Source organism: Paramacrobiotus metropolitanus, unplaced genomic scaffold, assembly GCF_019649055.1.
Source record: "Paramacrobiotus metropolitanus isolate TYO unplaced genomic scaffold, Prichtersi_v1.0 Parri_scaffold0000171, whole genome shotgun sequence".
In the NCBI taxonomy this organism is placed as follows: domain Eukaryota; kingdom Metazoa; phylum Tardigrada; class Eutardigrada; order Parachela; family Macrobiotidae; genus Paramacrobiotus; species Paramacrobiotus metropolitanus.
The window spans coordinates 46,598-63,890 of NW_026570391.1; the positions used below are offsets into that span (position 1 = coordinate 46,598).

Below are 17,293 nucleotides of genomic sequence, written 5' to 3' on the forward strand. Positions count from 1 at the left end.
ACTATATACTGTTTCACAGGCGGACATGCTACAAGGCATAAAATAAACAAAAATAGTCATATTTGATCTGCACCACGCAAAAACATTTGCAAAATTATTGGTACAGCAGCGGTGTTATAAAGAAAGAAATTTTAACGATTAAAGATACACAGATCGAAAGTCGCTTCGAAAAAGGTCCCACACAGCATCGAGTTCAGGGTTCTGACCCAATGGGTTGAGCGCAATCAGTTGCACTGCTTATTCGCCTCTTTAGCAAACCTCGAGACAGTGTCTTTGCTAACGTGAAACATTTCAGCGACTTCCGCTCTGCTTTTCCCTTCCGTACATTGCTGAACGATTTTCGCTTTCATTGTAGCATCATGGTTTTTCGGGTCCTGTAAAGTGCAAACAAAACAAGCTTCACAGTTGACAGCAGGCTACGATAGTGAAAATCATGGTCCTCACGGTGTTTTTGCCGGTATCTTTATGTTTGGTCGATTCCACCAGTGCAATCTAAACAGTCAAAAGTGTTAAAATAATTATTATAAAGTCAGACAATTCAAATTTCATCACCGTACAAGCACAGTTCAGCAGCTCTCTAAGAGCTTACCATGGGCAAAACGACAATCAGGATGGCAAATGTCAAGTTTAACAAGTTCATCTCGACGAAAGCTGTACTCAGTTGACGGGACCTTCAGAATTCTGCACAAAAATGATTTTAAAACTTAAGACAGCAGTGTTTGACTGCTCAGTGCTCTAATCGAATGGTTTTCTTATAAATTTTTTTGTCGACTTCCTAGTACATCCAATTATTTGTGATACTGCAGCATTGTTCCGTACTGTATAGCTTTCATCACACGTGCTTGTTACAGTACATGTGTTGTTTTCCAACCAAAACGGTAGCCAGCGGCATTATTTCTGCTCGCTGGGGATAGTGCAGTAAACAAGTTACACATGCACATTATGGCATGTTTGTAAGTTGTAAGTTGTGACAATTAATAATGCTGTTTATCAAATAAAATATTTGGAAGAAGTTAGGAACAAGTTACTTACTCCAACGATGCGCACAAAAAATCTTCAAGGTAAAACATATCTATACAAGTTTCCGCAACAGATACTAGAAACCAACACTATTCCGTACTCATAATTATCAAAACAAAACCATGTTGTTAAATGTATTGCTTGTACATGAGCCGAGCAGAAAACCCCAAAAGCCCAAAAGGAAAACAAGAGAGAAAAAATAAGAAAGACAAACAACAACGGAAGCTAAGAGGAGCTGCGCCGGTGGCCCGGAAACTGGGACAACGGTAACTGTTTGGAATTCTCCATTCGGCAACGTCCACAGTGGCATCCTCGCAGAAGGCTGTCCGCCGTAGAACTTTCTGGCTGGTACGCAGGCGGAGGATGGTAATATGGTGACTGGTGTAGCAGTAAACCCGATAAATTTAAAACATGAACGATAATATTGCCATTACGGCTATAAGTGACGAAGGCGCGTGCCCTTTGTCCAGCGTGGTAATAATATCCTAATGCGCTCCGTCAACATGGTGCGGTGCGTTTAAAAACAGCATCTGTCGAAATGACACATTTAGCGGCAAACGTAATTTCGGCAATTTGAAAATTCGCCAAAACCATAAAAAATCTACCAAAGGGAACTGAATTTCACCCTTGTCAACATTTTGATTTTTGACTGGATTAAAATCTTAAATTAAAATCAGGTTAAAATCCCGTCAGCAAAGACTGTTTGTGTTTTGAACTAACTTGGTTGGACTACATATAGATGGACATTGTGATGGGCAATGTCCAAGAGTAAGTGCGGGCGCAGTCTTTAAATTTGGCTGCGTGAAGGCCATTACAAAGACATTAAACAGAATAAGCACATTCGATGAAACGGTATGGGTTTCCCTTTTGCGTTCACGCAGCGCGTGTAAAATGCGAAATTCATGGCTGATGTCTTTAGAAATTGGGACGAAGCCCCTATCTGGTGAATTAAGACCTTTGAAAAAAAAACATTGGAACGACGCTACTTTATTTCGCGTGTTAAATTTGTGTACTAAGTATGTAATACAAAGTAAGTGTGAAATCTACCACAAACGCAACGAAATGTACATGCTCCTGTCAAATAAGGAGTAATTCAGTCAAAATGTCACAGATAAAACTATTTGGGAAACAGTTTCCCCTAATTCGGTTAAGAGCGATGCGTCTTTTTCCAGGAACATGATAGTTATTCAAGGAAACTCCAGTAATACAGGAAGTCACTTAAAGCAGAAGGCGAAGAAGCGATTTTTTAAAGAAATAGTTTCTAGATTTGCCAGCGCCTAATTAGTGGGACTGACTGCCGTTGATATCCACTCTGACGACATAAGAAACATTAAAGCTTGGATCTATATCAATATCATCCATGTCTGGCAGCGAAAAGGTGGACCACTGACACGTCTTCGCATCGTACACCTCCATTATTTGCGCAAGGCCTTCCTTACCATCCACGTGTCCGCCGAAAACGTACACTTGTTTTTGATAAACGAACGCGCAGTGGTTGGCTCTGGCGTGCAAAAGGTCACCCACCTGTACCCATTGGCTGGTTTTACGGTCCAGTCGGACGCATGATTTTAGCAAGTCGTGTGAAGAAACGGGGTTAGTTTGACCGCCTAGCAAATACAGCTCTTTATTGAGAACAACGGCGGCGAAGCCGACACGGTCATCCGGCAGGGGTGCAACTGAACCGGGTGGTCCCCACTGCTTTGTTGTCGTATTGAAGCGTTCCACCAATCGAACCCTCTCGTCGGTAGATGTCCCAAATACAAACAGTTTGCACTTGCTGCCAACTATCCGGTCAACCCTTCTGATCCTGAATAAGAACAGAACAGGTTAGCCTGTATATTCAATAGTAGTGAGTAAAAGGGTCAAAAGAACATAGTCTGATGGTGCACGTCGGTCGAGTCATTTCCACAAACAGAATACAGTGAACATTCTTACCAATGAGGCATGGGAAGCGGAGATACCGAGAAATTTCTGCCGTCCAGCTTTTTGAACGGTGCTTGAACATCCTCTTCATTCCAAAAGTAGATCTGATCGTTAACGTTAACCGCAAATTTTCCAGAAATCCCTAATCCTGCCCTGTCGGTTGTCGTTGTGCGCCAGCTCTCTTGGACAATGTCCAGTTCGATTGTATGCTTTTCACTGTTCGTTTTATCTTGTGCTCGGCAGACAATAGCATTGCCCAATGTGAATATACCGTGACGAAAATGCATGTTCTTCAAACTCTCGTGAAACAACAACGGCCGAAGTGTGCCGGTTAGCGGTTCAAACGAATTCATAAACATTGGTGAGTACTGAATTGCCCGTTGACCGTGAAAAAAGACAAACAGCTCCTTCGGCACCTTCTTATCAGCTTCCTTCAACAGTTTCAGGAGCTGTTCGGCCGACGGTCGTTCTTCGCTTGCTGAACGTAAACACTGGCGAATGCAGCTGGAAAAATAGTCTGGAATGAAATCCGGCACGAACGGGACGAAACCATTCACCAGCTTCTCTTCGAAAACATGGTCCGCAATGCCCTTCCCGGCCATAATTTTTTCCGATTGCTCACACTCCTTTTTCTCCAACCATTTCTCGTCGTTTTTCGCGATGCAGTCTGCCAAATCCAGCATTATGCAACCCAGACTCCAGATATCCATTTTGCGTCCTGTGTTTATGTTTCTTTCTTCAACGATTTCTTGTGATGTTGTTCTGAATCTTTTGAACATTTCTGGAGGTAAATAACGGATTGTTCCATGAAAATGCGGAACGTCGTTTAAGCGGGTTACCCGTTCCAGTCATCTGCCAATGCTCGTCCAAATCGCCAATCAGGAGCCGCTTGTGACGGCTTGATGTTTCCTTGACAAGAATGTTTTTTGGTTTCAGATCGCCATGAATGATTTTATTTTGGTGCAGAAAATTTATGCCGTTTGTGATATCCAGTGCGTAACGAATAGCCGTGGTGAACTGAAGGGACTCTTCCGGAGGCACAATGCCGGTTCTCAGTCGATTGAGCAACTTCTCAAGATCACCTAGAAAATATTGCGATGATCAGAAAGAAAAAGTGCAAGGCAGATTAGTCAGCTAAATCGTAACTGCATAACACACTGTTAAAATGAATAAGGTTCAACAACACTAACGAGCTACCTTCGCAGTAATCCATCATCAGTTCGAAGTAAGGTATTCCTGATGTCGCTTTGAAAACGCTAAATTTATGGTAGGCAAGCAAGCTTTTATTGCGAAAGTTGACTATCGTCACCAGTCGATTGCGAAGTTTCGGCCAATTTTGGTTCGATTGCAGATAACGGTTTCGATTATCCAGGTGAACGACTTTGACAGCCACCATATTTTTCCCGGAAAAGTTTCCTGGTACTGTAATTGTTGCTTTGTATACTTGACCGATTGCTCCGTATCCGATGCAGTCACTCATTAAGTAGCGATATTCACAATTACTGCCAAAGGACTCCTCGTTAATGACTAACTCCGGTTCATGATCGCCAAGCTGTGCATTTGTGATGGTTTCCGGAAATCGGGTGGTTACACTTAACGAACTGGCCTGGCTGTATCTTATCAAATCCAGAAGCTGACTTGCACTGATTCTCTCATTGCTATTGATGCGTAAACATTGCCTAACCCATGCAGCCACTTCCGGTGGGATACTCTCATCAACAACGGGGACATAGCCCTCAATGACACACAACGAGGGACTTTTTGGATCAGTTCTTTGCAGTACGTGTCCGTCTATTTCAAGGGACCAGTGGGTACTCGTTGACACAGTCACAGTTAGCTGTGCAAGCTGAAGAAGAATGCAGCCCAAACTCCAAATGTCCGTTTTTCTTCCAACGGGTCCCTCTGATGATTCAAGCACTCCGCATACAAGCATTTCTGGTGACATGTAGCGAGCGGTTCCCATCATGTGAGTTATGTCGCCTCGAAGTTGAGCAAAGTCCTCGTAATCGCAAATCAGAAGTCGTTCACTACTGTCCACTAGGATACTTTCAGGCTTTAAATGACAATGTATAATTTTTCGCTCGTGCAAATATTTCAGACCCTCCGTAATGTCCACTGCATACGAGATGGCTTTTACCGGGTGAAGTGGACGGCCTTTCTTTTGGATTCGACGAAGTAATTCGTCCAAGTTACCGTCTGCGGACGAAAAATATGCATAACATAAGTATGTAATTAGATAGCAAACAGCTTTAACAGCAATTGAAACAAATAGCTTATGATGTCTTCGTCAGTTATGTCGCAAATACCCGGAAAGTAATCCATGAGCAGTTCGATGTTCCAGTAACGCCTCGCCCGAAACACCGTTATCTTGTGATACTTCACTAGATTGGGATGATCCAGTTCTAGGATTTTTTTCATTTTCGACGCGAATCTTTGTTCACGGAAGCCCGGATGCTCGCGTTTATAATATATAACCTTCACCGCTACCTCCCTGCTTCCAGTGAAATCACCTTGCTCCGTAATGGCCGCTTTGTAAACAACTCCATTTTCTCCTCTTCCTATAAATGATCCCGGTTCGTACTCGTAGCTACAAGATCTTCCGAATACTACAGCTGTCATTTTCAGCACAGTTCAAAATTCAAATGTGTAGCAAGTGCGGAAAATATCAAACTCTTCCCATATAAAACTTGCTGAATCTCTCAACCTCATTAAGCAAAAGAATTATTAAAAGGCGCAGTGACTGTGCTACAGGGACCACGAACGTGTAATTATTAGACGACAATTTTCGAGGTTAATCATTAAACGCTCTGCTGTGTTTGATGCAATTATTTTCGGCAGTATTATAGCACACAAGCACTTGTCCAAGTTGACTCAGCGTGAGCGAGGTCAAGATTGCCCTAGAGATAAACTGATTCTGTCATTCGCCATAACTCACGCTGGGCACAATATGATATTTATTTTGTGTTATCTTTGCTGTACTGTACTTACTGTAGTTTCTGTACCAGTAGCGATACTTATCTCGGGTGTTACGAGTGCATTAGCGTTGCTGCGGCCACATGCAATGCGACTAATAATTTAAGGAAGCGACGGGTTTAGGATACGCGTTTGGCGAAAACAGCGAAAACCGGTCTCATACCGAAAAACGGTCTGGGACAGCTAGTTAGCGCAAAGACAGCCACACTCATACGTGTGTGAAGTGAATGCGAGCGGAGTAACCCACTCATACACACATGTGCCGATCGAGCGATACAGCAAGGCAGCATTCCGCTTGTGCTTTCTGGCAGCTTTAATAATACAGCAGAAAACCGGTAGTCTAATGGTAAGAATTCCCTTCTTGCGTGATTTGATATAATCTTTTCTTTTGTTAGGCAATGGTTTTCCACACACCACTTTGATGTTTATTTGATGACGATATTATTTATGCAAATTTGAGAGTCGCACACAATGTACCACGAGTAGTTCGCATTAGAAGTACAGGCGTGACTTTCGAGTAGGAAAAAAAGTTTTACCGAGTAAGAACGCCAAAATGTGGGGACAGTGCGTGGGATAGAGACGGAACCTGACAAGAGCATAACAAAATCTCACAAAAGGTACAAATATAGTGAAGAATTTATTATTTCATTCGACATCAGTCAGTTCAGAGATCAGATGGGCTAGCACAGGTTATACACTACTTATACTGAACAAATTTATTGAAGAACCGATGAAGGAAGGCCGAGATGCATTGCGGCAGCCAACAAAAAGCAGGGATAATTCCTTAACACCTCCGTGTGAGTTGTGTGATGCAAAGGTAGGTAAGACAGATTCTCAGCATCTACGACAACATCATCGCGTTAGTTTCGGATATTATTATGGTTGTCCACTCGGTCAAATTGTTAGCTTTACCGGGAACCTACCGAAAAGCCAAATTGCGATCGACACAGCAGAACTTGCCGGCCTTAATGGCCAAGGGTTGCTGGCGCATCGTTGCAGTCGCAGCAGCAGCGTCACCTCGTCCAATCTGTTACTTGGAGTGGGACTGAAAAGGTCACGGACATACAGACGCTTTTCCATCGCACGCAGAAGCTGCTCAGCCTAATCGTACAAATATCACAATATTGTAATCAATGTAGTGTATTTCGTTGTACAGCGTTCTGACCGCAGATGCAAAGCGGATGCAAATGGAAATGGGTAGCATTAATTTAATTTAATTTAATCGCAATCAGAGCAGGTAGCCCATATCCGGCTAGGTTGACAGTCTAGCATGGGATTTTAAACCTGGCTGAACATCAAGAAACGCAATCAGAAGATCAGAATCAAATATACAAGGATTTATAGGAAGCTAGCACAGAACAAAGCGGCCTTAAAACAAGTTAGAGAACGTAAGTTCAACAAATCACTACTACAGCAGTAAATTTTATTCGGCAGCTTATTTAGCCTCCATGCGAGCGTCGCTTCTCCAATTTTCGTCACCGCATGTGTTTTGATGGTTGGGCGGCTAACGTGTCGCAAGCTGTACGGCTTCTTTTGCTCGTCCAACACAATCATTTCCGTGATGTACGTCGGGACATGGAATGTCGTAGGGTGCCAGATTTTATATAGCCATGTGGCTTCCTGGTGCTTCCATCTGGTGAAAAGCGGGAGGATTCCGAACTGATTCATTAGCGTTTTGACTGGTGTTCTCGGGTAATTCGCGATCGCCCGAACAGCATTTTGGTGTGCAGCAGCTGATTTTTCACGCATGGACACAGACGCGCCGTTCCACGTTCCAGGATGAGGATGAGGGCGTGCCACAGGATGAGCAGGGCGGGGAAGACGGGCGCACCACGCCCGGCCTTGCTCCGTTGTCCAGGCGTGATCGCCGAGGTAGGAGGAGGCGGCGAGAGCGCTGAGCAGTCGGGTGGTTAAGAGTACCACGACAGCGATCATGGCGAGGATGAGGTGCTCTACCATGATGACCCCGACCCCGTGAGGAACAGCGAAACGGTGTCCGCGTAGAAGAACACGTGTCCGCGGAACGGCCAGTACTCGGCGCCGGCTAACACTTGCGGGTGGAGATACGCGTACTGCGCTTCGCGGATGATACAGACGAGCAGGCACGCCAGGAATCCCAGCACCAAGGTCACTGCTTCCTCACGCGCATGAGGTGTAGTGGTATACACTCTGTTACACAGCAGAAAATTGCCAGTGTTAGTAATATGCATGCCAGATTACTTTCCCAAAATACATAGTGCATACTCGCGTGATGGCGGTAAAAGTGCCAGATGATGAGCGCGCATAGACACCATTTCCCAGTCCAGGCAAAGTGGGCCAACAGCGTACGAACGGTCTGGCTGGACAATGCGGTGACCTGGATGGACACCACAAGTTGAAGCAGAATAGCTGCACCGTTAATCAGTACCAGTTTGACCACAAACACCGCCCATCGTCGGACATTTTCCGCACGAGAGGCAAAAGGTTCTGCGGGGAAGCGAAGTGCCAGCCAGCGCAACAATGTCCACGATAGACAAAGGTCAAGCTCGAGCTCAACGAGCTTGTCTGCTGATTGCACTTCGTCCTTGCTAAAATTGAGCAACGTTTGCTGGACACTACAGACTACTTAGTATAACACCGATTGTCCGCTTGACACTGAGCGCGAGCGAATTCTGCTAGTCCTCGTATTCGGTGTTGGAAAATGCGCTAGGTGTGGATCCAGATGCCCTGCTATCCAGTGATACTGCCGTCTGCTAGCGAAGCTTTTTCGGCAAAACCACCACTATTACTCGTAATACTGATTTATATATACACCACGTATTTAAAAACTATATACTGTTTCACAGGCGGACATGCACCGTGGCATGAAACAAAACAATAATGGTCATATTAAATAAACACAGCGCAAAAACACTTGCAAATTTTTTGGGAACAGCAGCGATGTCATAAAGAAAGAAATTATAACGACTAATGTAATACAGATCGAAAGTCGCTTCCGAAAATGCCCCACACAGCACCGAGTTCCGGGTTCTGACCCACCGGGTTAAGTGCAGTCAGTTGCATTGCTTATTCGCCTCCTTTGCAAACCTCGAGACAGTATCTTTGCTAACGTGAAACATTTCAGCCACTTCCGCTCGGCTTTTCCCTTCCGCGCGTTGCTGAACGATTTTCGCTTTCATTGTCGCATCATGGTTTCTCGGGTCCTGCAAACAAAACAAACTTTACAGTTGACAGCAGGCTACGGTAGTGAAAATCCTGGTCCTCACGGTCTTTTTGCCGGTATCTTTGTTTTTTGTCGATTCCACCAGTACAATCTAAACAGTCGAAAGTGTTAAATATTATAAAGTCAGATGACTAAAATTTCATCACCGTACAGGTACAGTGCAACTGTGCAACACAGTCGGTCCAACAGTTCTCTAAGAGCTTACCATGGGCAAAACGACAATCAGGAGGACAAAGGTTAAGTTTAACAATTTCATCTCGACGACAGCTGCACTCAGTTGACGGCACAGTACCTTCAGAATTCTGCACAAAATTGATTTTAAAGCGCAAAACAGCAGTGTTTGACTGCTCAGTGCTCTAATCGAATGGGTTCCTTATAATTCTTCTTTGTCAACTTTCTAGTACATCCAATTATTTGTGCTACTGCAGCATTGTTCCGTACTTTATAGCTTTCATCACACATGCTTATTACAGTACATGTGTTGTTTTCCTACCAAAACGGTAGCCGGAGGCATTATTTCTGCTCGCTAGGGATAACGAAATAAACAACGTACACATGCACATTGTGGCATGCTTGCACGTTCTGACAATTATTAATGCTGTTTATCAAATAAAATATTTGGCAAGAAAACTTAGGAATCGATTACTTACTTCGTCGATGCGCACAAACTTCTGCAAGCTACTCTAGAAAACACAAGTTTCCGCAACAGAGACCAGCAACCAACACTATTCCGTACTCATAATTATCAAAACAAAACCATGTTGCTAAATTTATTGCTTGTACATGAGCCGAGCAGACAAACCAAAAAGCCCAAAGGGAAAAAAAGAGAGAAAAAAGAAAACAACAAAAAGACCAACAACATAAACAACATCTATCTTAATGACACATTTAGCGGCAAAAGTAATTTCGGCAGTTTGAAAATTCACGAAAACCATAAAAAAAAATTACCAAAGGAAACTGAATTTCACACTTGTCAGCATTTTGTTTTTTAACTGGATTCAGGTTAAAATCCTGTCAGCAAAGACTGTTTGTGTTTTAAACTCGTTTTACTGGACTATAAATGGACATGGTGATGAGCAATGTCCAAGTGTATTGTAAGTGCGGGCGCAGTCTTTTGGATGCGTGAAAAGCCATTACAAAGACATTAAACAGAACAAACACATACGATGAAACGGTATGGGTTTCCCTTTTGCGGTCACGCAGCGCGCGTAAAATGCGAAATTCATGGCTGGTGTCTTTTGAAATAGGGACGAAGCCCCTATTTGGTGAATTAAGACCTTTGACAAAAAAACAATGGAACGACGCTAATTTATTTCGAATGTTAAGTTTGTGTACGAAAGCAACGTGGTCGTTTGTATGCTGCTGTAGCCACTTTTCTACGATAACTCAGTATGTAACACAAATTACAAAGTAAGTGTGAAATCTACCACAAACGCAACGAAATTTAGACGCTCGTGTCAAGTAGGGAGTACTTCAATCAAAATGCAGTCACATATCTGTATAAAACTAATTGTGAAACAGTTTCTCCTATTCGGTTAAGAGCGATGCGTCTTTTTCCAGGAACATGATAGCTGTTCAAGGAAACTCCAGTAATACAGGAAGTCACTTAAAGCAGAAGCCCAAGAACCGATTTTATAAAGAAATAGTTTCTAGATTTGCCAGCGCCGAGTTAGTGGCACTGACTGCCGTTGATATCCACTCTGACGACATAAGAAACATTAAGGCTTGGATCCATATCAACATCATCCAAGTCGGGCAGCGGAAAGGTGGACCACTGCCACGTCTTCGCATCGCACACCTGCATTGTTTGCGCTAGCCCGTCCGTGCCATCAATGCGTCCGCCGAAAACGTACACTTGTTCTTGATAAACGAACGCGCAGTGGTTGGTTCTGGCGTGCAAAAGGTCACTGACCTGCACCCATTGGCTGGTTTTGCGGTCCAATCGGACGCATGATTTTAGCAGTTGGGGTGCAGTCTCGGAGGTGGTTTGACCGCCTAGCAAATAAAGCTCTTTATTGAAAACAACGGCGGCGAAGCCGACACGGTCATCTGGCAGCGATGCAACTGATCCGGGTGGTCCCCACTGCTTTGTTGTCGTATCGAATCGTTCCACCAATCGAACACTCTCGCTGGATGATGCCCCAATTACAAAGATTTTGTTCTTGCTGCGAACTATCCGGTCAACTCTTCTGATCCTGAATAAGAACAGAACAGGTTAGCCTTTATATTCAATAGTAGTGAGTAAAAGGGTCAAAAGAACATAGTCTGATGGTGCCCGTCGATCGAGTCATTTCCAAAAACAGAATACAGTGAACATTCTCACCAATGAGGCATGGGAAGCGGAGATACCGAGAAATTTCTGCCGTCCAGCTTTTTGAACGGTGCTTGAACATCCTCTTCATCCCAAAAGTAGATATGATCGTCAACGTTAACAGCAAATTTTGCAGGTATCCCCAATCCTGCAGTGTCAGCTGTCGTTGTACGCCAGCTCTTTTGGGCGATGTCCAGTTCGATTGTATGCTTATCACTGTTCGTTTTATCTTGTGCTCGGCAGACAATATCATTGCCCAATGTAAATATACCATGGCGAAATTGCATGTTCTTCAAGCTGTTGCCAAACATCAACGGCCGCAGTGTGCCGGTTAGCGGCTCAAACGATTGCATAAGCACTGATGAAAACTGGTTTTCCTGATGGCCGTGGAAGAAGACAAAGAGTTCCTTTGGCACCTTTTTATCAGCTTCCTCCAACAGCGTCAGGAGCTGTTCCGCCGAAGGTCGTTCTTCGCTTGCTGAACGTAAACACTGGCGAATGCAGCTGGAGTAATAGTTTGGAATGGAATCCGGCACGAACGGGACGAATCCGTTCACCAGCTTCTCTTCGAAAACATGGTCCGCAATGCTCTTCCCGGCCATAATTTTTTCCGATTGCTCACACTCCTTTTTCTCCAACCATTTCTCGTCGTTTTTCGCGATGCAGTCTGCCAAATCCAGCATTATGCAACCCAGACTCCAGATATCCATTTTGCGTTCTGTGTTTATGTTTCTTTCTTCAACGATTTCTTGTGATGTTGTTCTGAATCTTTTGAACATTTCTGGAGGTAAATAACGGATTGTTCCATGAAAATGCGGAACGTCGTTTAAGCGGGTTACCGTTCCAGTCATCTGCCAATGCTCGTCCAAATCGCCAATCAGGAGCCGCTTGTGACGGCTTGATGTTTCCTTGACAAGAATGTTTTTTGGTTTCAGATCGCCATGAATGATTTTATTTTGGTGCAGAAAATTTATGCCGTTTGTGATATCCAGTGCGTAACGAATAGCCGTGGTGAACTGAAGGGACTCTTCCGGAGGCACAATGCCGGTTCTCAGTCGATTGAGCAACTTCTCAAGATCACCTAGAAAATATTGCGATGATCAGAAAGAAAAAGTGCAAGGCAGATTACTCAGCTAAATCGTAAATGCATAACAGACTGTTAAAATTAATAAGGTTTAACAACACTAACGAGCTACCTTCGCAGTAATCCATCATCAGTTCGATGTAAGGTATTCCCGATGTCGTTTTGAGAACGCTGAATTTATGGTAGTCAAGTAAGCTTTTGTTGCGAATATTGACTATCGTCACCAGTCGATTGCGAAGTTTCGGCCAGTTTCGATTCGATTGCAGATAACGGTTTTTATTATCCAGGTGAACGACTTTGACAGCCACCGTATTTTTCCCGGAAAAGTTTCCTGGTACTGTAATTGTTGCTTTGTATACTTGACCGATTGCTCCGTATCCGATGCAGTCACGCATTGAATAGCTGCATTCACAATTACTGCCAAAGGACTCCTCGTTAATGACTAACTCAGGTTCACGTTCGCTAAGCTTTGCGTTTGTCATGGTTTCCGGAAATCCGGTGGTTACACTTAACGAACTGTCCTGGCTGTGTCTTATCAAATCCAGAAGCTGACTTGCACTGATTCTCTCATTGCTGTCGATGCGTAAACACTGTCTAACCCATGCAGCCACTTCCGGTGCGATACTCTCATCGACAATGGGGACATAACCATCTACCATGCTACGAATCAGTGCAATTACTTTCGGTTTAAAGATTTCCATTACATGTCCGCCTTTTTCAATTGACCAATGGGTTTTCGTTGACACAGTTAACTTGGCAAGCTGAAGAAGAATGCAGCCCAAACTCCAAATGTCCGTTTTTTTTCCAACTGGTCCCTTCCGAGAGATCATTTTACGTGCAATCATTTCTGGTGACATGTAGCGAAGGGATTCCATTAGATGAGTCAAGTCGCGGGCAGGCATAACGTCGCCTCGAACACAGTCTTCGTAGTTGCAAATCAGAAGTCGTTCACCACTGTCGACTAGGATATTTTTAGGCTGTAAATTACAGAGCATAATTTCCCGCTCGTGCAAATATTTCAGACCTTCCGCAATGTCCACTGCATACGAAATGGCTTTTACCGGGTGAAGTGGGCGGCGTTTCCTTTTGATTCGACGAAGTAATTCGTCCAAGTTACCGTCTGCGGACGAAAAATACGCATAATATAAGAATGTACTTAGACAGCAAACAGCTTTAACAGCAATTTAAACAAACAGCTTATGGTGTCTTTATCAGTTGTGTCGCACCTACCCGGAAAGTAATCCATGAGCAGTTCGATGCTCCAGTCACGCCTCTCCCGAAACACCGTTATCTTGTGATACTTCACTAGATGGGGATGCTCCAGTTCTAATATTTTTTTCATTTTTGACGCGTTTGTTTGTTCACGGTAGTCCGGATGCTCCCAATCTGGATTAAACAAAACCTTCACCGCTACCTCCCTGCTTCCAGCAAAATTACCATGCTCCGTAATCGCCGCTTTGTATACAATTCCATTACATCCTCTTTTTATAAATGATCCCGGTCCGTACTCGTAGCTACAAGTTCTTCCGAATACTAGAGCTGTCATTTTCAGCACAGTTCAAAATTCAAATGCATAGCAAGTGCGGAAAATATCAAACTCTTCCCATAAATAACTTGCCGATTCTCTCAACCTCATTAAGCAAAAAAATTATTACAAGGCGCAGTGACTGTGCTACAGGGACCACGAAACTGTAGTTATTAGACGACAATTTTCGAGGTTAATCATTAAACGCTCTGCTGTTGATCGATGCAATTATTTTCGGCAGTAATATAGCACACAAGCACTTGTCCAAGTTGACTCAGCGTGAGCGAGGTCAAGATTGCCCTAGAGATAAACTGATTCTGTCATTCGCCATAACTCACGCTGGGCACAATATGATATTTATTTTGTGTTATCTTTGCTGTACTGTACTTACTGTAGTTTCTGTACCAGTAGCGATACTTATCTCGGGTGTTACGAGTGCATTAGCGTTGCTGCGGCCACATGCAATGCGACTAATAATTAAGGAAGCGACGGGTTTAGGGTACGCGTTTGGCGAAGACAGCGAAAACCGGTCTCATACCGAAAAACGGTCTGGGACAGCTAGCCCGCGCAAAGACAGCCACACTCATACAATGTAGTACGTGTGTAAAGTGAATGCGAGCGGATTGACTCACTCATACACACATGTGCCGATCGAGCGATACAGCAAGGCAGCATTCCGCTTGTGCTTTCTGGCAGCTTTAATAATACAACAGAAAACTGGTAGTCTATTGGTAAGAATTCCCTTCTTGCGTGATTTGATATAATCTTTTCCTTTGTTAGGCAATGGTTTTCCACACACCAATTTGATGTTTATTCGATGACGATATTATTTATGCAAATTTGAGAATCGCACACAATGTACCACGAGTTCGCATTAGAAGTGCAGGCGTGATTTTCGAGCAGGAAAAAAGTTTTACCGAGTAAAGGCCTATTTATACTCGGCTTTAAGACCGTCACATCTCACGGAACTGATAAAATTTCGCAACTATAAACACTTCCCCATCTCCGTCACATTGCACGTGGCTGACTTTTGGAGTATAACCACATACCCGGACATCGTCCGAAAGTTAGGTCCGTCAAGTTGATGGCCGTCAAAATTTGGCTTCGTCCGTCAAAATTTTGAAATAGAACTGGTTCTATTTTTTCAAAGTTGACCGACATCAAGTTCTGTGCTTTTCGCGCAAGTCTGCTTATTTCAGTAGCCGTTCTTTATGAACTTTCCCCAAACTTGCACGTGGTTTTCACTTAACTTTCTACTACGTTTTGTTCCCTTTAACGTTTTCAAAATTTTTGCATTAGAAACTTTTAGCATGTGTGTGCCACTTTTCATGCGCGATACGTATTTCAGTCTTTAACCCGACCGCGGGTTCACACGTAGTATAGCAACAGAAGCGCAGTTTCTGATGTTTTCAAATCTAAACAAAATTTAAAGTGTTAGATAATTACTGGCACCAGATGTATGTACTAGGTTCCGCTTGCCATACATTCAGCACAGATTGTAAAACAATTATTTCGGGTTGTTTTGGGCTCGAAATTTGGTTTTTGACGGACATGCTGTCCTAGTATAAATAGGAGCCGCTTTGTACACGACCGTGATCTAAGCTGGATGTTAGGGCCGTTTTTTGTCACGGCCACCTTTTTTCTTGTACATTCTGGTGGACGTCCATAAAACACAATTTTGACGGACGTAGAAAAAAACGTGACTGAAGTGAAGTATAAATAGGCCTTAAGAACGCCAAAATGTGCGGACAGTGGGTGGGATAGAGACGGAACCTGACAAGAGCATAACAAAATCTCACAAAAGGTACAAATATAGTGAAGAATTTATCATTTCATTCGACATCGGTCAGTTCAGAGATCAGATGGGCTAGCACAGGTTTACACTACTTATACTGAACAAATTTATTGAAGAACCGATGAAGGAAGGCCGAGATGCATTGCGGCAGCCAACAAAAAGCAGGGATAATTCCTTAACACCTCCGTGTGAGTTGTGTGATGCAAAGGTAGGTAAGACAGATTCTCAGCATCTACGACAACATCATCGCGTTAGTTTCGGATATTATTATGGTTGTCCACTCGGTCAAATTGTTAGCTTTACCAGGAACCTACCGAAAAGCCAAACTGCGATCGACACAGCAGAACTTGCCGGCCGTAATGGCCAAAGGTAGTTAACCCATCGTCTGCAGTCGCATCAGCAGCGTCCCCCCTCCAGTCGATCACTTGCAGTGGGACTGCAAAGGTTACGGGCATACAGACGCTTTTCCGTCACACGCAAAAGCTGCTTAGCCTAATCGTACAAATAACACAATGTTGTAATCAATGTTAGTGTAATTCGTTGGCAGCGTTCTTACCGCAGATGCAAAGCGGATGCAGATGGAAAGGGGAAGGAGGATGAGGACAAGGGCGTGCCACAGGATGAGCACGACGGGGAAGACGGGCGCCCACGTCCGGCCTTGCTCCGTCGTCCAGGCCTGATCACCGAGGTAGCGAGGTAGGAGGAGAAGGCCAGCACGGTCAGCAGCATGGTGACTAAGTGCAGGCACAGAACGGTGGAGCCACTGTCTTCCAGGGAATTAACGGTGCTCTCCAGCTGCGTCAACAACGCGTGACACGTCGTGTACGGTACATAGGTCCCCTGCCGCAGGGAGGCGGCGAGAGCGCTGAGAAGTCGGGTGATTAAGAGCAGCACGACAGCGATCACGGCGAGGATGAGGTGCTCCACCATGATGACCACGCCCCCCGTGAGGAACAGCGAAACGGTGTCTGCGTAGAAGGACACGTGTCCGCGGAACGGCCAGTACTGCGCGCCGGCTAACACTCCCGGGTGGAGATACGCGTACTGCGCTTCGCGGACGGTGAAGACGAGCCATGCATGCCAGGAATCCCAGCACCAAGGTCATGGCTTCATCACGCGCTACCAACCGCCGGATCCGCATTGATGGCTCGGCGCCGGTTAGGCTGGCGATAATCCGCTGGAACTGTTGTACGTTAGAGAATAAGCCGTCGGATGCTATACGAAAAAAGGAGTGAAATATTCATCACCACCTACTACACTATGAAACATACAGCTGAAGTATTAGCAATACACGCTCTGCTGCATTTTGAAAAATATTGTCATGGTGTACACACTACTCACACGCTCGGTGCCGGTAGAAGTGTCCGATGATGAACGCGCCCAGGCACAATTTGCCAGTCCAGGCAAAGTGGGCGAAAAACGTAGGGACGGTCTGGCCGGATAATGCGGTGGCCTGGATG

The 17,293-nt window shown here is 44.4% G+C and overlaps 2 protein-coding genes across 4 annotated transcripts; both read right to left on the reverse strand.

Moving 5' to 3' along the window:
- Nucleotides 1-1,490: 1,490 nt before the first annotated feature.
- On the reverse strand, nt 1,491-5,749 carry LOC129600324 (uncharacterized). Of its 3 annotated transcripts, XR_008692041.1 has the most exons (5): nt 5,250-5,749; nt 4,141-5,139; nt 2,956-4,025; nt 2,460-2,827; nt 1,491-1,550 (listed from the first exon to the last, which is right to left on the reverse strand). XR_008692041.1 is itself a non-coding variant. In XM_055498806.1 (3 exons), exons 1-3 carry the CDS (start codon nt 3,651-3,653, stop codon nt 1,519-1,521), a joined length of 1,098 nt encoding a protein of 365 aa, XP_055354781.1. In that variant the 5' UTR covers nt 3,654-3,673; the 3' UTR covers nt 1,491-1,518. The 3 variants fall into 3 exon arrangements, 1 of the variants encoding a protein (XP_055354781.1); XR_008692040.1 differs by lacking the exon at nt 1,491-1,550 and having other exon boundaries at nt 2,041-2,827; XM_055498806.1 differs by lacking the exons at nt 4,141-5,139; nt 5,250-5,749 and having other exon boundaries at nt 2,956-3,673.
- Nucleotides 5,750-10,543: 4,794 nt separating this feature from the next.
- LOC129600322 (dual specificity protein kinase zak2-like) lies at nt 10,544-14,250 on the reverse strand. Its single transcript, XM_055498805.1, has 4 exons — nt 13,744-14,250; nt 12,626-13,633; nt 11,442-12,510; nt 10,544-11,313 (listed from the first exon to the last, which is right to left on the reverse strand). The coding sequence occupies exons 1-4, from the start codon at nt 14,057-14,059 to the stop codon at nt 10,788-10,790; spliced, it is 2,919 nt and encodes a 972-aa protein (XP_055354780.1). The 5' UTR covers nt 14,060-14,250; the 3' UTR covers nt 10,544-10,787.
- Nucleotides 14,251-17,293: the final 3,043 nt, after the last annotated feature.